General features: G+C 36.8%; 1 protein-coding gene and 1 long non-coding RNA gene across 3 annotated transcripts in view; one reads left to right on the top strand and one right to left on the bottom strand.

Annotated features, from left to right (window-relative positions):
- Window positions 1-26,516, top strand: part of LOC126335320 (uncharacterized) — a 40,150-nt gene extending 13,634 nt beyond the window's left edge. The window contains exons 5-9 of the mRNA XM_049998477.1: window positions 130-359; window positions 4,870-5,021; window positions 11,648-11,773; window positions 15,990-16,120; window positions 26,093-26,516. Coding sequence (XP_049854434.1) covers window positions 130-359; window positions 4,870-5,021; window positions 11,648-11,773; window positions 15,990-16,120; window positions 26,093-26,196 — 743 coding nt within the window. The 3' untranslated portion in view covers window positions 26,197-26,516. The remainder of the gene's footprint in view (window positions 1-129; window positions 360-4,869; window positions 5,022-11,647; window positions 11,774-15,989; window positions 16,121-26,092) is intronic.
- On the bottom strand, window positions 60-27,972 carry LOC126335326 (uncharacterized). 2 transcript variants are annotated; one of them, XR_007564858.1, is made up of 4 exons: window positions 27,068-27,972; window positions 8,750-8,930; window positions 1,048-1,133; window positions 60-292 (listed from the first exon to the last, which is right to left on the bottom strand). It is a non-coding gene; the product is annotated as an uncharacterized LOC126335326 (long non-coding RNA). The 2 variants fall into 2 exon arrangements; XR_007564857.1 differs by lacking the exon at window positions 8,750-8,930.

The following is a 27,972-nucleotide window of genomic DNA, read 5'->3' as shown; positions in this document are numbered from 1 at the left end:
CTGTCTCATAGTTTATTAGTTTTATCTGTCATGTTTTCCTTTGTTAATATTACTAGAGCTTCTGATTATAATTATAATCATTTATTATTTTTCAATTTACCACAATTCTGTTCAATTACAATGCTTCAGGCAGTGTAACAAAACAGTTCCTGTGGCTTGAGAATCCAGGTAACAGTCAGTTGGAAGGATGGACTCAGCATATGATAAACGAAGATGGAGCTGATATACATTTTCAGATTGAGCAGTTGCCAGTTGGTGGAACAGCCTATGATGTCCAGCTCAATGGTGAATTCTGGAATGAAAAGGTCACAATATACTATGGAACTGACAATGCAAATTTCTGGCAAAACCCTTCTGTGGTTAGTATAGGATCTCTTTATGCTGACATTTAATGGTAGTTCACTTGTACAACACATAAGTTTACTTACTCATGACCTGTATATTAGACTAAGTATTTGTAATGTAAATGGATAGATAAAAAAACTACTCACTGAGTAATGCCAGGAGAATACACACACAAAAAGATTTAATATTTACAAGTTTCAAAGCCAGTGGCTCTCTCTTGTGGCAAAACAGTTAAAGGGGAAGGAAGAGGGTTAAAAAAGGACTGGAGAGATTTAGGAAAAGGGGTACAGTTCAGAAAAGTCACCAGAACCCTGGGTTGGGGAGACTTACTAGATAGGATGAGAAGGAAAGGCTAATTACTTTCTCTGTCTTGCAATGGAAATTACAATTTGTAACATAAGATAGACCAGAATCTTTTATTGATGTTGTTGAATGTTTGGAAGTGTCAAAATTTGTTTTCATAATATGCACGTCACTCCTTCACTGGAACTGGGGTAAACTGTGAATCACCCAAAAACTTACTAAGTTTGTGGACAAAATGATATCTAACATTGGCTTCCCCACTTTGTCATCAGTCTTCAGTACAGATCCTGTCTCTCACCATCTCTCTTTCATATGTGTAAGCTAGCCACTATCATGATACCCAAATGAAAGAGCTGCCATGTCTTCTAGAAACATGTCTTTCTAATACTGTCTGCTTACCTGTTTCTCTTCTGCCTTATGCCCATTCTCCAATATATTTGTTCCTCCATCCACTCAAATTGAGAACAGTACTCATTCCAGCCAAACTGCAGCAACAGAAAAAGAGAAGAACTTAAGTTTATGATATGAGCAGTGGTCTCTAACTATTTATATCTTCTACTTTGTGAATTTTCTGTATTTTCCATGTGTGATGAGTGGTTATCTGTTCATATTCATATTCTTTATTCACCATTGACCACCTGAGGTGGAATAGGCAATTTACATGGATATAATATAACACTTTCGTTGAATAATATCTTACAGCTAAATGAACATTGCAAATAGTAGCCATAGATGCTAACATACACCAAAACATAAGATAAATACATTCAGTGACATCACATAATGAAATACTTAAAAATTAATGTCAATTGATTTTATATTCATAAATTCTGTTATATTGTAAAAAGGATTGATTAGTAACCATTTTAGTAGCTTGCTCCTGAAGCTACTTATGTGAGCCGACCGAGAAGAAAATGGAAGTTTATTAAATATTTTTATACTATTGATTAGATGGGCACTTCCTGTTCTTGTCATCCTGTGCCTAGGTATGTCTAATTTTGTTTTGCCTCTGGTATTATGGTGGTGTATGTTTTCTCTCATTTCGAAATCTGCTATATTGTTTTTTTGCATACAATGCTGAGGTGTATATATAAAGATTAATAACTGTTAATATTTTCAGCTGAATGAACAGTGGCCGGCAGTGCTCTAATCTACCAGAATTGCTCATTGCCCTTATCACTTTCTTCTGAATTTTTAGAACTTCAGTGATGTGAAGAGAGTGTCCCCATATCAGCAGTCCATATTCTATTTGTGACTGAAAGAGTCCAAAATAAATAACTCTTAAATATTCTTTCGTCACTAGGCTTCTCAGTTTCCACATTAAATACATAACTTGAGACCATTTTGTGCAGATATGGTTGATGTGTGTTTCCCACGTTAACTTAGAATCTACATGAATTCCTAGAATTTGAACTGCTTTCACCTCTATCTCTTTTGACAATCCAAGTATAATCTGCTGGTTTTTATCAGGATTGCAAAGCAGTGTATTTGATGAGAACCAATTTAGTGCCGCTTCCAGGCCATCTCGCATCATATCTTCCAGAAATGACATGTTCTCATGCTGAGCAAGCAAAGTTGTGTCATCAGCATAACAGATAACAGTATTGGGGATACAATGGGGTAAATCATTGACTGCAATTATAAAAAGGAAGGGCCCAAGGACAGAACCTTGTGGAACTCCTGTCTTAACATCTAGCAATTGTGAGTCTTTGTTTCCGACAGAGGCAAACTGCTTCCTATTGTTTAGGTATGATTCAATTACTGCCAATGCAGAGTCTTGTACACCATAGAATTTGAGTTTTGCAAGTAAGATATCATGAGAAATGCAGTCAAATGCCTTACTTAAATCGCATAAAAGAAGTGATGCTTTATTTTTATTCTCAAAGGCTGTTATTACTTCATTCACAATTGAAAGAACAGCATTGGTGGTATTTCTTCCCTTGCGGAAGCCAAATTGACTATTAGAGAGTAAGTTATGTGACTCAAAGTAGTAGTTTAGTTGGTTATAAATAAGAGATTCAAATATTTTCTAGAAAATGGGAAGTATTGAAACTGGTCGGTAATTTTTGAGATCTTGTTTGTCCCCTTTTTTATACACTGGGATAACTTTCGATATTTTTAGAGTTGTAGGATAAACTCCAAACTCTAGACACCTATTAAACAGAAAGGCCAATGGTTCACTAATTATATGGACTGTTTTTTTAATTATGTTATTGGACAACCAAGAGTAGTCCATACTCTTGGAGTTTGAGAATTTTGCCACTACCTTTGTGATCTCAGTGGGTGTGATTGTCCTCCATTTAAAGGTATAGTTCCCAGCTTCTGTTTGCTTAAGTAGATCACTTGCATTAGTGTTTGTTGTTTCAATTTTGTTCCTAATATCAGTTACAGAGTCCATGAAAAAACGATGGACTACATCTGGGTCAAGAGCTATGCTATGTTCATCATTCCTGCAATGCTCTTGTGCAACAACATTCCATGCAGCTTTGCACTTATTAGTAGCCCCTTCAATGTATCTTTCGTATGCTGTTCTTTTTGCCATTCTAAGCTTAGTTCTGTAGGTTCGCTTACATTCAAGATACGCTTTGTACAATTCATCTTTCTGCTCCGTTCCATATTTAAGAGAATTTTTATACATGTGGTACAATGATAACATATTTTCCCTCACACTGGTAAGTTCATCTGTGTACCACTTAATGTTTTTCTTTTTAGGTCGACTTTTATGATTGATTTTTATAAGAGGAGAACAAGAATACCACAAATCTAAATATATTTTAATGAAGTTCTCAAAAGCAGCTTCAGTCTTATTTATTCCCACTTGACAGTTATATACACAGTCCCAGTTAATATCTCTGAGTTTCTGAATGAACTGGTATACCAATTCTTCCTTCTGCCCTCTAACCCAAGTCACCTTTTCCTTAGCATTGGCACTAGTGTTGGAGGGGAGTCCTTTAGTTTTGTTCAGGTTGAGTGTGAGGAGTATTGGATCGTGGTCTGCAAATCCCCCACCTACAATACTGACAGTGTACAAATCCCTATCAAAGTTAACAATGATGTTATCTATACATGCTCCACCACGTGTGGCATTTCTATTGCTACAATATAGATTGAACATTCTGAGGAGGTTGAAAAAATACTTTGTGGCTTGCTCACAATCATTTCCCATTTCTATGTTGAAGTCCCCGCAGACAGCAATTTTTGATTTAGATTTTAACAACTTTTCCATTATTAATTCAAATTTCTCAAAGAAAACAGACATGTCACCCCTTGGTGATCTGTAGAGACTTACAATAATTAGGTTATGATCCACAAGATTTACACAGATGAATTCCCCATCCATTTCAGAACAGTATGGGCTAATATCAATTTTTCTGAATATTGTACCCTCTTTGACAAAAATGCCTGCCCTCCCCCCCCCCCCCCCCCCCCCCATTTTTTTCACTTCCCGACACTACACATCTGCAGCAACATATCCCTGAGGAATAAAGCAATCTACCTCATTACTCCTCAGCCAGTGCTCTGATACACAAATAACATCTACTTTCTTATCAACGCAGAAATGCTCCAATTCCAACAATTTATTCCTAATGCTACATAAATTCACTTGCATCACAGTTAGTGTTTTGTTAATATGAGAAAGTTTTTTAGTCATATTCTGTGTCGTGTCCTGTTCTGTGTCCTGCTGATCCTTGAGAAGCTTCTACATTTCGATTACTTTCACTATTATTATTTAGAGAAGGTTATTTTGATTTGTCACCCCCTACAGACAGTATCAGTTTCCCTTATTTTTGATTATTTTACAGATATCAACGAGCATTTTACTAAAAGTCATTGAACCCAGTCTATCTCAGTAGCTATCAGTAACTATTTTGTAGTATCTTAATAAGAAACTGGAAATACTATGGCTAAAACATTTGAATTTTGGGTGTGCAATACAACACAAGGTGACGTTTTCTCAATGCTATGTGCACCTCCCAGGTGTTCAAGCAGTCAATGACTGCATCTACTGTAAAATACTGCAAGAGCACTTTGCAGATCTCCTGAATTGGTGTGCATATGTTAGATATATTTGCACAAAACAGCAAGTCACTGGTGAATGAACTGTGTAGGTAATAAAGGGCCATTCATTTACAAATACCTGAATCATAGTTACTCTGTTACTTATTTTAATGATAAAATTTGCGAGGCTTCTAATGTATGTGATATAACTGTTTGTTGCAGTTACAAGAAGTGGTTGTAGATGATACAATCGGTCAACCTTTTGATTTATATTACTGGGATATTAACCTTGATGGTGTAAAAGAAATAATTGTTACTGCCTATAATGGCAGCTATGGAAATGTTTTTGCTTATACAGTACCAGAAGACTTCAGGTGAGTTACTAATAATTACTCTGGTGGTATTTAGCATTATGAGTACTACACATTAAGTACCAGGATGTTATGATTAAACTGCAGCTACTCATGTAGGCACAGTGTTTGCTGCAATTATCATATGGCATTGAAACTTGGTAGATATCATATGTGTTAATATGAAACTGATTACAACAGGAAAATATTAGTTCCAATTTTGGCCACCAGGTGCATATCTATCTCTCTGCACTATTTGTATGATGGTTTGACACCCACACTGCAATATGACAAGCCATTACATGATTGAACAATATGGCTACCAAGAAGAGAGGCCACGTGCTATTAATGAAACTAGTTTATGTGGATGTCAGCAATTACAGTGCTGCATCGAGAGAGTATTGCTAACTCAACAGTCTTAGGAGAGGCCCAGTGTCATTAAATGGTTCAAAGAAAATGATAATGGAATTCAAAAACATGGGTGGGTGTGGTGTGGTATCTGAAAGAGGAAGGTGTCCTATCCCTGTGGAAGGTATTGACAAGTTTGCTGTTGCTGTAATTAACCATGCAGCATGTGCCCTGAGTAGTGCTAGTGTTCATGCAGTGTCATGAGAATTGTCCATCCCGTGGTCAACAATACAGAAAGTTTTGTGGTCTATTTTACACTGGTACCTTCACAAGATCCAGACAGTGTAGCAATTGAAACGTCAAATTTGGGGTTAAGCTGCACATTGTGTGTGAAGAGCCATTGCACTCACCATATGTGACTGTGGTATGGATTGATAAACACCTTTATTCTCAGCCCATTCTTTTTTGAAGAGAGCACACCCAGAGGGCATATGAGGTATATTGTGACATCTGCATATTATCAAGACCTCCTTATACAGCATGTGTTTTCTGCTTTGGAAGAGAGCAGCTCTTTAGAAACCACTGTTTTCATGCAATATGGGGCACCACCTCATGTCAATTGCCTATTGAAAGATCTGCTTAATGTAATCTTCCATGAATATTTTATCTCCAGAGGTTTTCCTACAAGATCACCTGATCTAAATCCATGTGCCTTTTGGTCCTGTAGATATCTAAAAGAACACATTTACGAGGAACGTGTTCAGTCTGTACCTCGAGTGTAGGCCAATATGCAGGAACATGTTGGTCAGATTCCACCAGAACTGTTGCGAGCAGCTGTTGATCATGTCATTGTATGGATGCAGCATCTTGTCAACGGCTTCGGTGCTCATACTGAACAAATTGTATAGTGGCGTTAGTAATAAAATCAACATTATGCATTTCTCATTTGGTACCTTTTCTGCCCACATCCAACTCCAAATCCATTACATGTGGGAACACTTCAGTATGTCTTTCTTGCATTCACAGCACCAGATTTGAATTTGGTGACCAAAATTGAAATTAATATTTTTCCAGTGTAAATTGGTCCCACATTAATGCGTTAGAATATCTACCAAATTTCATTGACATGTGATAATTGCAGCTAACACTGGATCTCTGTGAGTAGCAGCACTTTAATTATAACCACCCAGTAGTATAGTAAAAAAAGCTGGTGTGCATGTCTTACACCCTGTCTTTGCAATGGTCTTTTTAAATAAATATGCATAGGCATAAATGGTCATGTCATTTTACTCCACACTACAGAAGGCACGACCCAACCAGATGATAAATCATACTAGCATTCTTCATTTTCATCTGTAGTATTCCATAGATTGAGAAAACCATAAAATTATGATATAATATTACTGCCCAACACTTAAATCTACATCTGCCTCTATGCTCTGCAAATTACTGGGATGTGCATGGCTGAGGATATGTCCAACTGCACCAGCTGTCAGGGCTTTTCCCCATTACATTCATCTATGGGGCACTGGAACACTGATTCTTTACATGCCTGTGAGCGTGCTGCAATTAATCTAATCTTGTGCTCTTGATTCCTATGGGAACAATATATGGAGAGTGGGGGGGATTAGTATATTCCTAGAGCCATAATTTAAAGCTGGCTCTTGAAACTTTTTAGGCAGAATTTCTCTGGATAGTTTCCATCTACCTTCAAAGAGTCTGCCTTTTCAGATCTTTCAACATCTCTGTGACACTCTCCTATGGGTCAAACAAAACTGCAACCATTCATGCTGACCTCTGTAAATGTTCAGTATCCCCTATCAGTCCTATTTGGTATGGGTCCCACATGTGAGCAACATTCTAGAACTGGTCACATAAGTGATTTGTAAGTAATCTCCTTTGTAGACTGATTGCACTTCCCCTGTACTCTACCAATAAACTGAAGTCTACCACCTGCTTCACTTATGACTGAACTGATGTGATTGTACCATTTCATGTCCCTGTTAAATGTTACACCCTGGTATTTGTATGAGTCTATTGATTCCAGCTGTGACTCACCAATATTATTTTCGTATCCCTCCATTTATCCACAACTTTGTGCATCACCTTTGTAACAACTGACATGCTTGCTCTCAAATAACAACTTCAATCTCACTAAGTTAAAAAAATCCCTCTTTTACCTTGCACTGGCCTTTATATATATAGATAAATGACAGCTGGTAACTACTTCAGTGAATTTATCTTGATTTACAATGATTGCATTAGCATACTTCAGCTGCAGACAGTTAGATTAGATTAGATTAATACTTGTTCCATAGATCATGGATACGACACTTCGTAATGATGTGGAATGTGTCAGGTTAATAAAAGATGTCTGTACAAGATATTACATTACACAAAATATTGCATGAGACTAATGTTTAAGTTATTTTTTTAAAATTTATATCTAAAAATTCAGCCAACTATCTTTAGTTCACAAGAAGTTGTTAAAAACTTAAGAAAATCGTCAATAAGTTACTAATACAATGGCAAAAGTTGCTTTGTTGTAATATTATTTTTGTGGTCTAAATATTACAGAAAATAAATTTGTTCCTTTTCTCACTGAGCATTCAGACTGTTACTGTATAAGGAACAAATCATACATGATGCTACCAAACAGGTCTCATTCAGCAGTTATTACTGTGGATCAGAAAATGTGGCTATGAAATTATAAAGTTTTGAATATCTCATTCACTGGATCTTTTAATAGAGTGTTTTGCACTACAAAAATATTATAAAGCACCCATGTAGTTTCTGGTATACGTTCTTCATAAGAAAAATACCAAACATTGTAATTTGCAGTCCATCATACAGTAGCATGTTAAGAGGTACAAAAATCTATCTATGTAACTATTAACTTATTTATTGCTTTCTTAAACTAATATGGTGAGGAACACAAGTATATGACAGAAGCAGGTTTTTGGAGTAGGTAGCAATGAAGTAACAGTGAACAACAGAATCACTTTTATCATAGCTTACTATAAGGGGCGACAACAAAATTTCCATTTGAAGGCCATACAGTCCAGAACGTTTATGGCAACAGGCAAAATCATCATGAGCTTTGACACAATGAGCCCACTGATGCACCAGGTTGAAGATAGCTATTTGGTAAAACACTATGTCCTGCTGCATAAAGATGTCCATAGCTACTTGCTGGACACGCTTATCTGACAAGAATCATCGACCATTAAAGGCCATATTTAAGGAACTGAAGGCATGCTAATCATGTGGGACAGATCAGGACTATAGGATGGGTCCTAGAGTGTCTCCCACTTTATGTTGCATAACTTCTGCTTTATGACATTTGCAATTTGGGAACATGCATTATCATGAAGCAGCAGCATCCAGTACAGAACTAGACATACCATTCCACTGTCGTGCTTTTCGACAGACATGCTCCTCCACAAAAATTCTTCATTCTCCAATGGATGTCTACCAATGTTGTCCTTTAGCAGCCAAGAAAGAACAACAGCACATTGGTCCCATTTGAATGCATTAGGTAATAATGTTGCCAAAGTTCACATTTCCGTATCTGCTACACATGCACTGGAAAGAAATGAATGCCACACTAATCCCCTGCTACATTGCAGTAATACCCTCAAATGGAAACTTTTCAATCATTCTTTATAAACTCAATTTGAAAACTAACAACAGTCATATAATTCTTATGGAAAAAAGAAATTATAACACCTCTGTGGTTTTATCCTTATAGGCACCAGTTTTCTAAGAAGCTTACAAACTAGAAATTGGAAATCTCTATATTTTTCTGCAATCACTGTATACAGTTAATGTTGCTGATGACAAAACTCAAGCGACAAAATTCATGACTGCTAGCATGCCAGAAATATTCAGTACAGGACCAGGCAGGTGGTTCAAGTAACACAGCATTTGTTAGCAGTTTGAAGATGTTGCATTCAGTGCAGGTGTCCACATTAGGTGATAACAAGCCAGTGCTCAAACCAGTACATAGAAAACTCTTCTAGAAGTGAAAGAGTTACTAATTGATGGTACTATTTTTGTTAGCAAGTATTAAACATTCCCCATCAGGCTAAAATATTTAAATATAAACATGCTATAGTGCCACCCATTCACAAAAGTGAAGATAAATGATGTCCAGATAGTTTCTCATAAAATTGTTGGGGACATTATGATCCTTCTATCTTTATATCTGAAAGTTTATAAGTTTTTGGAGTTCCAATCAATTTGTCATTTTCTGTTTCATGAAATTTTGATGACTTCACTAGTTGTTGAATGCTGACTTCATTGTTCACTCTTTTGACTCCTACCAAACTGCAGTTGACTGCTTCCTGGTGTCGATAACTAATGAAACAGTCAATAAAAATTCAAATCTAAGATAAAGCTTTGCAGAAGCATAAAAAAGTTTAATTGATGAAAATGTTACAAGAGAGACCATAAGAATGATTAGACAAATATTTAAAGAACATAAGTATTACGTGAGACTAATATAGCCACCCCAGACTAATATAGCCAACATTGTGATGCAGGTGCCAAATTTCTGGGACAGTGGAATACGGAAAACAATTGAGATTAGAGTGATGGATAATACAATCAACAGGTACAGAGGTTTTAAATTAAGTAAAGTGTGAGGTCTAACACTCAGTTAACTTAAATCACATCAGAAAACATCTTAATGCTCTCCTTTGCTCATAGATAAGAGGCTTTTTAATTAAGGGTTTTGTGTGACAGGTTGTAGTCCAAACAGGAAGCCCCAAAATCTCTCCTCAACACATGGTGAAGACAACTAGGAAAATTGTTGAAATATTTTGAAAGAGCCAATGTCAGCTTGACTGTAACTTATCCCCCATACAGTTCATGGTGCTTTGCAGAGTACAGATGTAGATGCAAACACAAAATCTCTTACACCAATTAGGGACATGCACTTCACTCTGATTTGCAGTGTATGTATCAAAATCTAATAGGATTACTGTCAGTATTACATACAATGATATGATGACTTAATTTTAGTGCAGATTTTATATAGGGTGCTCTACAGAAAGGACACTAGTATAATGTGCACTGGAAAAGTATATTATTTTCATATATCACCTAACATGTTAGAGATGACAGAAAAATACAGAAAATATTGTTCTTAGAAGACGCAGTTAACTAGCCATCTACCCAAATAAATAACAAACTTTACAAATAACTAATTACTATTATCTCAATAACAGACATAGGTCTAACACCAATCTCATGGAGAAATATTATATATCAGACCTAAATACTCAAAGCTTCAATCTTGAGCTATAACATGCCTTCATTTTCTTATCTACAGATGCACCTATATCTACATATATACTCCACAAACCAACTTATGGTGTGTCACTCGTCCCCTTAATTGTTTGTCAGCAATGGCCTGCAAGAGGAATAATAAAATGGAAATGCCATGTGGCTAGGGCCTCCCATCAGGTAGACCATTTGCCTGGTGCAAGTCTTTCGAGTTGACGCCACTTCAGTGAATTACATGTTGATGGGGATGAAATGATGATGATAAGAACAACACAATACCCAGTCCCTGATTGGAGAAAATCTCTGACCCAGCCGGGAATCAAACCCAGGCCATTAGGTATGACATCCCATTGCGCTGACAACTAAGCTACCATGGGTGGACAGAAGAGTAATAGCTGATGTGAACTCAATCTCTCTAAACTCTTTCAGTCACAAAAAATAAACATATAGAGGTAATTGTCAAGTGATAGTACAAACATTTTGATCTAGAACCACAACTTGACACAACAAGATGCAATTCAAATCATGACTAAATTTCCAAGGCATCTTCATTGATGAGCAATTCATGTTGTATGAACATGCTGATCAGCCAATAAAAATTGTAGTATTATCGTACTTCAAGATATAAAGCTGGCCAGTGTGGCCGTGCGGTTCTAGGCGCTTCAGTCTGGAACCACGTGACCGCTGTGGTCACAGGTTCTAATCCTGCCTTGGGCATGGATGTGTGTGATGTCTTTAGGTTAGTTAGGTTTAGGTAGTTCTAAGTTCTAGGGGACTGATGACCACAGATGTTAACTCCCATAGTGCTCAGAGCCATTTGATTTGAACCAAGCTATAAAGGTTTCCTTGCTGTATCAAATGGCAAGTAAAACTGTGATAAATATTAGGCTTCTCTATGTCTCTCTCATTTTTACACACAAAATATTTTTCATATATGCTTTTCTTTTTATGGCGCATTAATTACCTATGTTAAGGTCTGCTTCTTTACTATGTGAAGTTTCGTCATTTTTCAGAACAGGAACTTTTGAGAGACACACACTTGCTGAAGGATTTGAGGCTAATTTCATTCTGGGAGGTCAGTCTATGACTCCTGGTGCTGCGCACTTGTTTTACATCTCTGACGAACATGAGCAGTCAGGGTAAGTGTGATTATTATTTTTATTAGTTTTGTATTATTTAATCATTTACATCTCTGGTCAAAAAACATTTGCTCATTTCATGGCACTCAGACCAAAAAAACATTTTCTCACTGACCATATTTGCTCTCCATAGACAGAATAGTAATCACAGCAAATTTTAGCATTTTACCTTTCTCTATTTTCATTTTATGTCATTTTAAGGTTTGGTAGTTTTGACATTTTTAACACTGCAATGAGACAAAATGACGCTTTCTAACATTTGAAAAATAAATTACAATAGTTTAATTTATCATCCATTGCATGTAAAATTTGATGGTCATATACTCTGAAGTACAGGGATTGTAAAAAAAAAATTATCTGGTACCTTTTATGTGATCTCATCGAGGAAAGAAAAGAGTAAATACTTATGTTATTGTGTTTTATCTTGTAAAAAACTTGGTTTAGCATTATAGTGGATATCACTTAAACACAGTATGATAGTATGCAAAATATTTTTTCAAAATTTCTCCTCAAAATATGAGCTGTTACTCAGTAAAATGAGTTAGTATGGTTATTCAGTCCTTTATATTATATTTACTCCTATATAAGAAATTTTGGGACAGTTGTTTATTTTGGTGTCTCTCAAAATCTGTTATTGTCCCAATATTTGTAAAGACAGTTTCTTATAATTTTATATTTTCAATTTTATTATTCATTTTAATAAATAATATTCTGTTTACAACCTAAGGAATAAGTAGCAATATAAGTTATATAGTCACAACAAAAAACAACAAATATTTGTATGTTGGTATCCATGTTTTCTGGTGTACAAAATCTTTAATACTTCTTACATGAAAGTGCTCACTTTTGAAATTATGTGCACTTAATGAGGACTGTAAAAAGGAATACGCAAAAGTTAAAATTCAAAAACTGTCAGAAGATGTAAAAAGTTGCATTAGATGTTGAAGTGCAGAAAATGATACATCATTAGTAAATACTGGAGCTGTTGAAATAGACTTACTGCTCAATAACATAAGGAACAATATACACCAATATACAGAGAATAAAAAAATTCACCTGCTGACTGGCTCTGCATCACTGAACTGTTCCTGATAATAAATTCAGAGTGCTTTTGAAATTTCTTACTATACAGTGCACTGAATCTTTTTAGCAAATAGAGTTTCTTGGCAGAACCTAGCCTGACAAGAGGAATGAAGCTGAAACCTTAAGTAAATGATTTAGTAATGAACTTTTGTGAAAATAATAAACTGTTTAGAGTTTCAACAGGTGAGGAGGATTTGGTACACAGAGGGAGAAAATTTTGGAAGAAAAGAGTTGATTTGATGAAATTTACAATTTTTGAAAAAATATTTTGCATACTATCATACTGTGTTTAAGTGATATCCACTATAATGCTAAACCAAGTTTTTTACAAGATAAAACACAATAACATAAGTATTTACTCTTTTCTTTCCTCGATGAGATCACATAAAAGGTACTAGATAATTTTTTTTTTACAATCCCTGTACTTCAGAGTATATGACCATCAAATTTTACATGCAATGGATGATAAATTAAGCACCCAGAAGATGTGGTAGGATGTCAATGTAAATTTGTACATGTACACACCATTGACAGGAATGTAAATGATTAGAATTGCAGCTCTCTGTGAGAAGTACAACAGCCGCCAGAGTGCATTAGTGTTGTTCATGTTTAGTGCTGTTACCTGGACTGATAGGGTATACTTATGGAAGACTGTCTTATGATCACCTGGCACAGTTTGAGGGGCACAGTGGGTCTCAATTTAGCCAGTCGACTGAATCATGCATTGTCCAGATTTATGGGGCATTTGGATATGTTGGCGAAGATGGGAACATGAGGTCAGGCATATTTGCTGTCAAAGTTCCAGTAGACCACATCTAACAACCACAAGGGAGGACTGCTGTACTGTGCACCAAGCACATTGTAACTGCTTTACACCTTTGCCTTCTGTTTTAGCTAATGATGAGACGTGTGTGTCTAGGGTTTTTAAGTTTTGTGATGTGTCTGGACTCTGGCCTAAACTTTTAGGCTGGAGGTTTTAGTGTATTGCAGAGTGGCTGACGCCTCCCCTTTTTTCCTTGCGGTCAGCCAGCTACTTCCATCTGCTACATTGTTTTAGCTCCCTCTAACATTTCCTTCCTGTGTTGTCCATGTTTTACTGCTGACGCGCTGCTTCATCCCACGCTTTGGTGTGGGTGAGCACATGTTTTTCAACGATTGTTATCCATGTTTTCTCTTTCGTTTTATATTCCTGTTCTGGGATTTTTTCTTGACACCCGTCTCACTATGTTACTGAACGGGTGCTGAAGACCTTGCTGTCGTGCGCCCAAAACCCCTCTACTACTACTACTACTACTAGTTTATTTTAATATCCCATGATTGTAAATGTATTATGTTACATACTTAGTATTAATAGTTAATTTCTTTCATAACTGTAAATTATGTGGTTTGATTATGCCTGTACCATTATGCAAAATACCAGCAATGTTACAAAATGGGCTAATAACTCAATACCTAGATTGCAAAAATAACTGATGAAACAATAGAAAATAAAGTATGGCAAAGAAAAAGTCAGAACATATCTGAATGGTTTTGATTTTTATGATGAAGTTGTACTTCTGCTTCTAGTACAGATAAATTTCAACATCGCATAGAAAGACTAAATAGAGCAAGTCTAAAAGTAGGTCTACCCATGTAAATCGGTTACAGTATGTCGAAAATGATGTATTTGATTAAGTTCACAACATTGTTTGTGAGGCTTAGCATTATGGAATCAAAAGAATGCACAGGGCAGATTTAGCTGTGAGAGTAGGCAGATATTTAGGAGTAAGCAAGTCAGAAAACTTATTTATGGGTCATCTGAGTCTAAAAACTTTACCACAGTGTTTAGAATTACGGATTTCTTGTTTTCATGATTTGATCATTAACTGGTTCTACTTCACCACGATGGAAGAAATATCTGCTTGCAGAATGAGTTCGGTGGATAGTTCTAGGATTTGAATTTATTCCTTAGGTTGCTGAAATATTGGATAAGAGAGTAAATTTCAGAGAATACAGGACTTCCCTAAAGGTGTAGGCTTTAAGAGAGAGAATTGTTAATGTCATTAATTTAGGAGTAAAAGTAAAAACTTAGCAAATAGTAGAGGCTTTGAGTCATTGATAAGCACTTAAAAAAGACTGATAACTTAGTTCTGCAGTTCCGCATGTAGACGGGGGGGTGGGGGATGAGAGGCTGTGTTAGGTGACATTTGTGACAGGAGAAAGGAGGTGAGGAACAGAATTGGGTGAGGAGTGCTGATGGCTCAGAGAGCGGCTGCTGGTTGTATGGGCTACAGATAATGGAGTGAAAGTTATCAGGTGCACGGGTTAGAAATGTGACACATGGGCATGAGCATCACTGAGCTCAAGCAACACACAATAATGATAAACATGGGGAATGGATTGGGGGTTGGGCCAAACAGATGAAGGGGAAACTGTGGGAAGAGGTTGTGGATGCAAGATGAGTGTCATAAGGGAGGTGTGTGTGTGAGGCAGGGGACTAGTGAAGATTGAGGGCAGTTGGATTTCTGGACCAAAGGATGTGTTGCAAGGATAATTTCTATCCGTGTAGTTCAGAAAATCTGTTGCTGGAGGGAAGGATCCAGATGGGGAGTGGCTTTTAAAGTAGCACCCAGCAGCATGTTCCACAAGGGGGGAGGGGGGGGGGGGGGGTCACATCTGCTCTTGGCCACAGTATGGCAGTAGCCATTCATTTGGGGGGACAGTTATTTGGTGGTCATGCCCACATAAAATACTGTGCGAAAATTGCAGCAGAGGTGGTAAGGACGTGGTTTCTTTCACAGGTGACTCTGCCTGTGATGTGATAGGATAAGCCTGTGACAGAAATGGAGTAGTATGTGGTGGGTGGGTGAGCAGGACAGTCATCTGGGTCTTCCACAAAGATATGCCACCTAAGTTTTCACTCTTGTTCCTGTGCCTGATGACATCTCAGCACCTATACTCTTCAGTGAGTTGTTACCTTTACCTCTAAATTATTTACATTTTGCCATAATGTTCTGTACCATATTTAACTCTTAATGTGAGATGTATGATAATATAAAACCACAGATACTACATCTTTTTATTGTGAAACATTGTTTTAGTGTCCTCATCACTTTCAATAATAAAAACTTATCACTGAAATACTTTCTTATAGGGAAAAGCCATACATACTTTTGTCAGGTGATGATGATGGAAAGCACTATATTCTCACAGCAGCAAGTCAAGACAAGAATGACTGGAGCTATGAGAAAAATGTCTATTTGGACACAAAAGCTACTACAACAGGTAAGGTGTTGTGATACTTAAGAATGACAATCTTTTTGATGCTAGGAGCGGTTTCTGGTTTTTTACAATGCTCTTGTTCATTCACACAAAAGCAATATCACACACACAAATAATAATTCAAATTGATGGCTGTTTTATTTAATATGTGATTACCAATTGAACTGCTTAAGAGATGGAGCTACAATAGTGTCCATGTAAGCACTATTTAATGTCACTGATTTACCCACATTTGTTAACTGATGACCCAAATTACTGAGCAGTTATTAAAAGCATAAGTGTTATAAAAACAGGTTGACTTCAGTTTCCTCTCTTCATCAACTAACAGTCTCTCTAAGAGGATGCAAGAAATTTTGCCATATAGCTAGCTAACAAACATATTACTTGGACTGTTGAGGATACAAATGAATCTTGCTGTAACAAAAACAAACTCGTTTTATTGAACGTAGTACCTTTTAGAGCAACACATAAGATACACATTGTATGCAGCACTGAATACATTGACTGGACAACAGTAATACAGGGTAAAGAATAGGCTGAACACTCATTTAAAATCACTTAAATAATACTGTTTCCATGGAAGCTCACAAGAGTGTGCCAGAGGGTTGACCCAGGTGTGCCTCTACGATTAGGCCTGTGTGCGAACTTTATGGATGCACAAGCTCTGAAATTGCGCACACTGTGAGTGAAGGTACATCACACACACACACACACACACACACACACACACACACAATCACACACACACACACACACATACACTAATATGGATTATGTTATTGGCTCCAAGGTTCTGAAGGAACATTCAAGCTACAGAACCGGTACATAAGTAAACATCCTTACAATGCTACTTTTAATTTTATGAGATAATTATCGCCACAGTTTTTTAGGCAGCTTGTTGTTCATAATTTTACGATAGTGTAGTGTCCCTTTTGGCAAACATGGCGTTTACTTGGTGCATATGAAAGCTTATTTTCCATTTTGTGTTATGACAATGAATATTTTAAGTTTTGATCGATGTATTACAACAAACTGCATATATTTCTCAATAAAAATACATGTAAGAGTAAGAATTCATGTCCTTTTAAAGAGAGTTCAAAGTGATCTCATCCTTCAGGGCAGAATGTACATTTACACATTACAAGTCATCAGGCATTCCTTATGGCAACAGTTTTCAAGCACTTTCATTAAATAACACGTTGTTCTGAACCTTCTAAATGTACTGTAAATGTGTGTATCTCATTTGCAGTTGTCCTGGAGCAAGTCCTCAGAAGTTTTGTAGTGGTTGCACTTACAATTTCTGTGTCTCACATCTGCATTATTAATGTCTTCTCAATTTCTGTTGATGAGGCAGGAATTTAATTTTACTATTTATTTTTATTATCAGCTTGTGAAGGCTGAACCCATTTACAATACAGTTCAGTAATGTAGATAGTGTTTTCTGAAGCATTCCTGCAATTTTACCATAGCCTCACATATATATTCTAAATAATGTTCTTTATTAATATAAAATGTAAGATATTGTGTCCTATCAGATACATTTTTCATATACTCTTGTAGATAAGTAACATCACAAGTCTCAGATTTTTCACTTGCTCTCTGGTTTATGTTCCATAAGCTAAGTCAAGTTATTTTTCCTGTTTTCCATCCTTGGTTACATAAAACTTCAATGCTTTCATCAAGTTTCATTACATAAATTCACACACCTACCCCCCCCCCCCCCCCCCCTCTCTTCCCCCAGCAATTAATGGTGTGATATTATACAGGCATTAGATGAAAAAAAATCTTGTGTCTATAAAATTTCTATATCTATTCTAAGCTATAGCACTCAAGGACAAGCAGGAGAACAGATATAATTATACCTATGGAACAGGAAATAGTGTGTACAATATAGAACAGAGACCAGTCACAAACCATCAAATACGGAGTAGCACAGGATTCATAATTGGGTCATTGCTGTTTATCCTCTTTATAAATGACAGAAATGTTGAACAGAAAGAGAAGAAAACATTGTATGCCTATGACCTGTCAATATTGATCAATGAGCAAAACGTGGAACAGGTTGAGAGAGCAGCATATACTTCTACAAACATTGCAGTCCAGTGGAAAAATTAAGTGGTTATAAACCAGAAAAAAAAACTATATATTCAGTGAAGTCCAAGCATAACGATTTAGAAGTGGACAAAACAAGGCTGGAAGAAGTAGAAACCATTAAATTATTAGGTATTACTGTGGCTAATGAACTGAATGGAAACAGTGTATTAATTCTGTCTGTAAGAAACTCAACACTGTCATGTTCATAAAGAAACAGCTACCACAACACACTGACAAACAGCTTCTGTACAAAGTATACCATGGATTCCTTCAACAGTACCCGCAGTACAGAGTGACAGTATGGGGAAACTCTAACATTCAGAAAATGAAAAGAGTATCCACATTGAGGGTAAGGGATGGGGGACACTTCTGAAACATGAAGAAACTGCTTCAGAAATCTTGGCATCATAACTTTTACTTATTTATAGATATATGAAACAACAATATATATTACAGAAGACAGCTCAGAGTGGATCAGAAATGAATGATAATGTATCATCCACAATGCTCAGAGAAAAAAAAAGTTATGAAGCATATCCCTCTGATTGACAATCCTTGTAAAAGGACTTCAGTATCACGTTATGAAGAAATTACTCTGAATCCTATATCATAGTATACACCATACTAACTTAATGAAGAAACTCAGAAACTATCTGGTGGTAAAGAAATTTTGCAGGTGAAAGTGTGCCTATTAAATTAAATTTGTATAGGTTTTTCTTTGTAATCAGTGGTGTTTAAAGAGGGCAACCAAAGTGATTATTCCTTAGGAAATAATCGATACAGAGTGTTTTCTGTTTTTGATATATAGTATATAACACACACACACACTTTATGCATGCAACATAATACTATAGAATGAAACAAAATTTAATTCAGTTCAATTCATTCATTATAATGGGCTTTCCAAGTTCGGCATGTCACACATTATGTAATTCAGTTTCTAATCACAATTTGGGTGCATTTGTCAATAAGTCTACATTTTATGTTGGTACAGTCAAATTTCTCTGAAAATAGCTACTAGCTTAAAATATTATTATCATCTCAGATCATAAAAGTTCTTGCAATCACATGCCAATATATTTACTCCCTAGTAGTACTGCTCATTAATAAAAAGAGTGAACTAAGGATGACTGAAATTCATAGCTCGAATAATAGTAATAATGATGAAGAGAATGATGATGATGATGATGATGATGATGATGATGATGATAATAATAATAATAATAGTAATAATAATAATAATAATGCTTGTTTCAACATTGAATGATTCTTCACATACATACAGAAACACCAAAGGCTACTAATCTCAATATACAGCACAGCAATATGTTCTTCTTAATATGTCATTGACTAACATCTGATAAGATTACACATAAGTAGTAGTGATGGGGCAGCTGACTGGTTTTAACAACCAATTGGCCCATTGGCTGCTTTTTCATTCAGTCAGCTTTATCAGTCAAATGAAACAAAAAAAGGCTCTGAGCACTATGGGACTTAACATCTATGGTCATCAGTCCCCTAGAACTTAGAACTACTTAAACCTAACTAACCTAAGGACAGCACACAACACCCAGACATCACGAGGCAGAGAAAATCCCTGACCCCGCCGGGAATCGAACCCGGGCGTGGGAAGCAAGAACGCTACCGCACGACCACGAGATGCGGGCTCAAATGAAACAATTGAATGAAACTAGCGTCTGTGGCCCTGTGAGCTATATAAATGTTTCTCACTCACTCTCCGTGTTTGAGCAGTTTCGCTTAATGTGAGACAGTAGAATGACACAAGTCTCTGATAATTAAGTCTGTTATTTGAATTTTTCACACAGTCTCTAGGTTTGAGAGGTTTCACTCAGTCTACATATTTTCAGCCTTTTTCCATTTGGGGGTGGTGCAGTGTCCTCAGAGCCAGGTGCACGGTGCCACTGCTGCCCATCTCTAGCAGTCAGGAGTGCATCCGTCATGAGGAGGTGGCCTGATTGCTGGCACAGTATAAGGAACTGCACCATCCCCTCCTGACGGCTGCACTCCTAGCAGCAGCAGGAGGCTGACGTGGAGTATGTAGGGTGCAGGTTTTTAACTAATGTTCATCATCACTCACATCTTTTCAGTAAAACAGAATGCAAACAGTTGCTGAAATTTGGCAATGCCCCTTTCTTCTTCACATACCACCAAGGGATTTTTTATGCTCAACTTTTTAGCTCCAATGACACATCAGCTTGTTAATATCCATGTGTTACTTGCTTCTAGAACAACTTAATCCACAGGAATATATTAACCAGATTTAAGAGCTGAAAGGAAAAATTAGTCTATTCAGTTAACAAATAAATGCACATGCACAAGTAAAATGCTTTTTTAACTTTGGTGTACCGCCTGAGATGTTTTCACACACTCCCGAGTTTGGGGCTACTGTCTGGAAGCATGTATACCCCAGCTATATACCACTGCTTTGGTCCAACTAACGAAAATTCTACAGACAGTTTTCACACAAGATGAATGAATGGATAACTTAGTCAACTAAAATGCTTAAGAGTGGTTTCAGTTGAAAAAACTAATAAATACATGGTTCAACTGACAAAAAACTACAACTACTTTCACTTGAAAAGAAAGAATGATTAACTCGATCATCATGCAAAACTTGGTCGATTGTTTTCATTCAGTTGCTCAGATCGACTGGTAGCACTGAAATGAGTACTTCAACCAAATGATCCAATTGTGTTCATCTACGTCTACATTTATACTCCACAAGCCACCCAGCAGTGTGTGGCGGAGAGCACTTTACATGCCACTGACATTACCTCTTTTCCTGTTGTAGTCGTGTATGGTTCGCGGGAAGAATGACTGCTGGAAAGCTTCCATGCATGCTTGAATCTCTCTAATTTTACATACATAATCTCCTTGGGAGGTATAAGTAGGGGGAAGCAATATATTCGCTACCTCATCCAGAAATGCATCCTCTCGAAACCTGGACAGCAAGCTACACCGCGATGAAGAGCACCTCTCTTGCAGAGTCTGCCACTTGAGTTTGCTAAACATCTCTGTAACACTATCATGGTTACCAAATAGCCCTGTGACGAAATGCGCAGCTCTTATTTGGATCTTCTCTATCTCATCTGTCAACCCGACCTGGTACAGATCCCACACTGATGAGCAATACTCAAGTATAGGTCGAATGAGTGTTTTGCTAGCCGCCTCCTTTGATGATGGACTACATTTTCTAAGGACTCTCCCAATGAATCTCAACCTGGTACCCACCTTACCAACAATTAATTTTATATGATCATTCCACTTCAAATTGTTCCGTACGCATACTACCAGTGTTTGTTCCACTATCATATAATCATACAATAAAGGATCCTTCTTTCTATGTATTCGCAACACATTACATTTGTCTATGTTAAGGGCCAGTTGCCCCTCCCTGCACCAAGTGCCTATCCACTGCAGATCTTCCTGCATTTTGCTGCAATTTTCTAATGCTGCAACTTCTCTTTATACTAGAGAATCATCCGCGAAAAGTCACATGGAACTTCCAATACTATCTACTAGGTCATTTATATATATTGTGAAAAGCAATGGTTCCATAACACTCCCCTGTGGCATGCCAGAGGTTACTTTAATGTCTGTAGACGTTTCTCCATTGAGAACAACATGCTGTGTTCCGTTTGCTAAAAACTCTTCAGTCCAACCACACAGCTGGTCTGATATTCTGTAGGCTCTTACTTTGTTTTTCAGGCAACAGTGCAGAACTGTATCAAACGCCTTCCGGAAGTCAAGGAAAATGGCATCTACCTGGGAGTCTGTATCTAATATTTTCTGGGTCTTATGAACAAATAAAACGAGTTGAGTCTCACACAATTGCTGTTTCAGAAATACATGTCGATTCCTACAGAGTAGATTCTGAGTTTCCAGAAATGACATGATACGCGAGCAAAAAACATGTTCTAAAACTCTACAACAGATCAATGTCAGACATATAGGCCTACAGTTTTGCACATCTGCTCGACGACCCTTCTTGAAAACTGGAACTATCTGTGCTCTTTCCAATCATTTGGAACCTTCCGTTCCTCTAGAGACTTGCGGTACACAGATGTTAGAAGGGGGACAAGTTCTTTCGCGTACTCTGTATAGAATTGAATTGGTATCCTGTCAGGTGCAGTGGACTTTCCTCTGTTGAGTGAATTCAGTTGCTTTTCTATTTCTTGGACACTTATTTCAATGTCAGCCATTTTTTCGTTTGTGCGGGGATTTAGAGAAGGAACTGCAGTGCAGTCTTCCTCTGGGAAACAGCTTTAGAAAAAGGTTTTTAGTGTTTCAGCTTTATACGTGTCATCCTCTGTGGCATCATCATCCCAGAGTGTCTGGATATGCTGTTTCGATCCACTTACTGATTTAACGTAAGACCAGAACTTCCTAGGATATTCTGTCAAGTCGATACATAGAATTTTACTTTCGAATTCACTGAATGCTTCACGCAGAGCCCTCCTTATGCCAACTTGGGCATTGTTTAGCTTCTGTTTGTTTGAGAGGTTTTGGCTGCGATTAAATTTTCAATGAAGCTCTCTTTGCTTTCGCAGTAATTTCCTAACTTTGTTCTTAAACCATGGTGGGTTTTCCCATCCCTCACTGTTTTACTTGGCACATACCCGTCTAAAACTTATTTTACGATTGCCTTGAACTTTTTCCATAAACACTCAACATTGTCAGTGTCGGAACAGAAATTTTTGCTTTGATCTGTTAGGTAGTCTGAAATCTGCCTCCTATTACTCTTGCTAAACAGATAAACCTTCCTTCCCTTTTTATATTCCTATTTACTTCCATATTCAGGGATGATGCAATGGCCTTATGATCACTGATTCCCTGTTCTGTGCTTACAGAGTCAAAAAGTTTGGGTCTGTTATCACTAGGCCCAAGATGTTATCTCCACGAGTCGGTTCTGTGTTTAATTGCTCAAGGTAATTGTCGGATAGTGCACTTAGTACAATGTCACTCGATGCTCTGTCCCTAACACCTGTCCTAAACATCTGAGTATCCCAGTTTATATCTGGTAAATTGAAATCTCCCCCTAAGACTGTAACATGCTGAGGAAATTTATGTGAAATGTATTCCAGATTTTCTCTCAGTTGTTCTGCCACTAATGCTGCTGAGTCGAGAGGTTGGTAGAAGGAGCCAATTATTAACCTAGCTCAGTTGTTGAGCATAACCTCCACCCATAATAATTCACAGGAACTATCCACTCCTATTTCACTACAGGATAAACTACTACTAACAGTGGCAAACACGCCACCACCGGTTGCATGCAATCTATCCTTTTTTTAAAATTTCAGCAGAATTATCTCTGGCTTCAGCCAGCTTTCCACACCTATAACAATTTCAGCTTTGGTGCTTTCTATCAGCACTTGAAGTTCCTGTACAACACAGCTTTGACTGTTTACATTTACAATACCGATAGCTGCTTGGTCCCCGCATGTCCTGACTTTGTCCCGCACTATTTGAGGCTGTTGCCCTTTCTGTACTTTCCCGAGGCCATCTAACCTAAGAAACCGCCCAGTCCATGCCACACAACCCCTGCTACCTGTGTAGCCACCTGCTGTGTGTAGTGGACTCCTGACCTATCAAGTGGAACCCGAAACCCCACCACCCTATGGCGCAAGTCTTCATTCGGTTGTTCCTATCATTAACAAATAGTTTGCTACAGTTCATATACTTTTTCAAAACACTTCTTACTCTCTATGATACTAGAATATTCTTCTAAGTGTAGGAAAGGTTTTGAAAAAGAAATTCCTTAAGCTTAAGTTTAAATGCTACTGTGGGAAGAGTAATGATTATACTGGGCAGTGGACTGACTAATTTTAATCACAAATATAACAGAGGCTTTTCATAGCATGCTATTCTGTGGCTGTTGATGTAAAATTTTTCTTTGTTTCTATCTTTTGTGTCCCTGTTTACAGTTTCTGGTGCAAAAATATTTGACAGTTTGCCAGTAGACTTCAGGCAGGAAATTCTAAATTGAAGTAGAAGAAGTTCTCTCCAGTTTATAGACAGCTAATAACATTATCTGAAATCAGTACAGTTACACAAATTGTCAATATGAAATTGTAGATTAAAAACAGGAGCTGAGTGGTGCAAGACAGGGAATAGTAGCTTCTCTACACCAATACATATAAAGGAAACAAAGTTTTCTAGACAAAAACCCCATAATTAAAAATGCAAGGTTAGCAATTCACAACAGTAGCCTACAGTGGCTGTTTGAGCCTGTCAATGAATTCTTTAACTTGTTCGCCATTCCTGCACACTCTTTCTTGTTGGTATTTACAGAACATAATGCATGAATGACTGAATGAATAAGGAGCACACCTAAGTGTCTACAGTACCTATTTAGTTCAGCCTCCCATTTCTGGACCAACTGTCAGACAGAGTAGATGATGGGAGAAACCATTGCACTCACCTATAACTAGTCGACTAAGTGAACACACATTTTTTGGCCATCTCTGTTGTACTGGTTCTGAGGCTTTAGTAGTTTGTCAAGTGCAGATGCTGTGGACGAAAGGAGAAAGAGTGTAGGGAGGAAACAGAGAGAGAAAGATGGTTGCTGGCTGGGCAGGGAGAGGGGGGGGGGGGGGGGGGGGAGGGAGGTTGAGGTGACAGGAGGACAGGACAGGCCTGAAGCACTATTGAGCTCACCCTGCTGCAGGCAGATGTTAAATGAACCTTTGCTGAAATCACCAATTTCCTCCAGGTTTCTATTTCTTCTGTATATTATACTTCTTTTATTTTAACTTTTAATATTTCACAACTGCCTGTTCGTTTACACTGGACATAATACCCAGAGCAGATGTTTCCTACCTCAGCTTCTGAGTTATGTAACTTTGTTTGCAGCTTTTCAGTTGTGTATCCTAAAATTTCTTATTACATTTGAGCATCTTCCACCCTCTCTTCTGCACTTGATTAACAACACAAGTTATATCTCAATCTATTGCTACTATTTTTTTTCAAATATGTTACATGTCTTATCTTCCTGTGACTCACTCATCACCACTGTGAACCAGCCACCAACATTAACTCCCTCATCATATCTTGGAATGAGAGACTGTCAATGTCCTGCAAGGATCAGCACTGGTCTCATTCTTGCTCTTAATTGACACAAATTATCTGCTGCCAATAACTTTGAAAGACGGTTGTTGCAGTTGACATAACCATACTAAAGAAGGTTCCAGTCTCAACCTTACCAGATGCAGCTCAAATGATAGTTGCATAAGCCTATGACTGGTTCAAAGCAAACAGTTGTCTCAGTCTCACCAAGACTCATTTGTGATTTTAGAGAAACAAAAATAATCTGCTAGAACCAGGAAAATTTAAAACTGAGTCAACACGTAAAAACAGTAATCAGGCAACTTAGTTTAGGATGTTTTGCCCTTGAAAGTATTTCTCATTGTATTGACTTGAGCACAACTTAAGTGTTAGAAACAACTAATCCAAAGTCAAGTAGATAGTAAGCCAACAACAATATTGGATGTGTAGTAGCTATTTAATATAAATGAAAAAGCAGCACCATTTGTCTTCTAAATGGGGGCTGCCTATTAATTTTGCTTTATTAAATTTAGTTTGAGTAAGCACAAAAAGTATATAGCAATTTAACATGTTAGTTAATATACATCCAGTTCTTGATGGCTACTTGACCTCACTAATGTACTGTATAACGACTCAGTTCACAAAACTGAAGGTGCTCATTCATTATGCAGTACATATGATGAATGAATTAATAATCTTCATTCAGACTTCATTTTCTCTAATTGTTAATCCACAACAGTTATCAGTGTGTAGAAGTAAAATTTCTTTGTCTTCAGAAATGGTGATTATTTAATCAAAATAAATTTTTATTTTCAGGCAAATCAGTTGTAGCTGACTTGGATGGTGATGGTAAGAAAGAAATTGTTGCAGCTGCCTACAGTGCTGGCAGAGTATATGTTTATACTTACGGAGATGTGTAATAATGTCCACTATTTCATACTGACAATGTATAATGCTACACTGTAAAATAAGTAATGCAACCGTGTAAGCTAGTCAGCATTCAATGTACAATTATCAGTATAGTATATTTATTAACATTTGATCCAATACCTTTTTGTGTTAAGTTGTGATTTGAATTATTTTGTCAAATCTTTTGTGCATTTTGTGTTTTCTCAAAAATGAATTCTACATTTCTGCAAGTTCATCAGAGGCAGCAAACAGCTGCTTAAATACTGTTGCTATATTGCATGTATTATAAAAGTTGATATTTCAAAAGGCATTAAAAACTTATTAAAACTTGCACCATGATTTCTTTTATTTATAAAAACCACTTATGTGCAATTTCAATAGTTTCAGTTAAAGCTCATTTAGTCCACATGTGAAAGGCACCAATTATTAGTTATAACATAAGAATCCCATTCTCACCAAGTAAGTATAGGGGATGAAATGATCTATCTGAGATACTGAGATATAATATCCCAGGGAGCCACTCCACTTAAAATGAGCCTCTACTCTAATTATGTAATACACAGTTTTTTAAAATATTACCCTTTTTTTAGATAAAGTTCTTTTCTGCTATTGTAGTGTATCAAAAATTTGAGAGAGAGATACTCATTCAAAATTTGATTAAATAACTTGTAGAATAAAGTAAATACTCATCTTGATACTGATTAGTATCTTGGATGAACTTAGGATATAATTTTTATAGCAAGAATACTGATCTTCTTCCTTTAATATCCAAAAGCTGACTCACAGCAATAACAAAAACTTCAAAGAGAAAAAAGATGGTGTAGGAAAGACACAAAGTAAAAAAATATTATACATACTTGATATGTTGCTATATCAACCTACCTTACAGATATATTTTATTTTTATATAAACTCTTAGATGTTAAGCACTATTCTTTTTTTTTAAGCACACACAATAAACACTGTATCCTCACCTTTCATCACTATTTTGGTACACATTGCTTTAAATTTGTTTGAGAGGCTTGGTTAGATCAGATAACATTTCTTCTGTGCATAGATAACTGAGGAGTATATTCCCCTGTTCCACATGATGTCTTATAAAGTGATGCCTTATGTCAATATGTTTGTATCTTACAAGGGTGACATTCTTTTTTGCAAGTTAAATAGCTCCCATATTGTCACAAAATATCACAGTTGTCTTTAATGTTGGAGGAGATTCTATTTCACTCATCAGTGTACGGATCCAAAGAGCTTCTTGGATAGTGGAGGACAAGGCCATATATTCAGCTTCTACAGTACTCAAAGCAGAATCTTCATGTTGAAGTATTGATTAATTTCCCCTAAGTCATGCATATTAAATTCTGAACATAACTGTTCTTTAAAAAAAAAAGTCCATCTGGCTTTCACCATTGGTTAAAATAAAAAAAATAAAAATCTACCCATATGGCCTTGATTGCAATTTCTTCACTGCTCATTTTATGATATATACTGGGATCTGGCTTTGACTATAACACGCCTAGTTTTATCAAACTTTTGTGCAAACATTTATTTCAGCAATGGCCACTTTGCTTTAATCAATATATGCCCTTCTTCAAATGCCATATTCTCCTTTTCCCTTGATAAGGTCACTTAACTTCATCAGGTGGAATCACATATATTTCCTCTTCCAGTCTTCCATCCAGGTAGGCTGTTTTCACATCCATTTGATGAATTAATAAGTCTTCCTTTTGTTGGAATTGTATGAACAATATAATTCGTGTATGACGGCGCAAAGTGCACCGTGTAAAA

This window comes from Schistocerca gregaria, chromosome 2, assembly GCF_023897955.1.
Source record: "Schistocerca gregaria isolate iqSchGreg1 chromosome 2, iqSchGreg1.2, whole genome shotgun sequence".
NCBI classification, from domain to species: Eukaryota; Metazoa; Arthropoda; class Insecta; order Orthoptera; family Acrididae; genus Schistocerca; species Schistocerca gregaria.
Note: the sequence above shows the minus strand (reverse complement) of the source record. Positions and strands in the feature narration are given on the sequence as shown.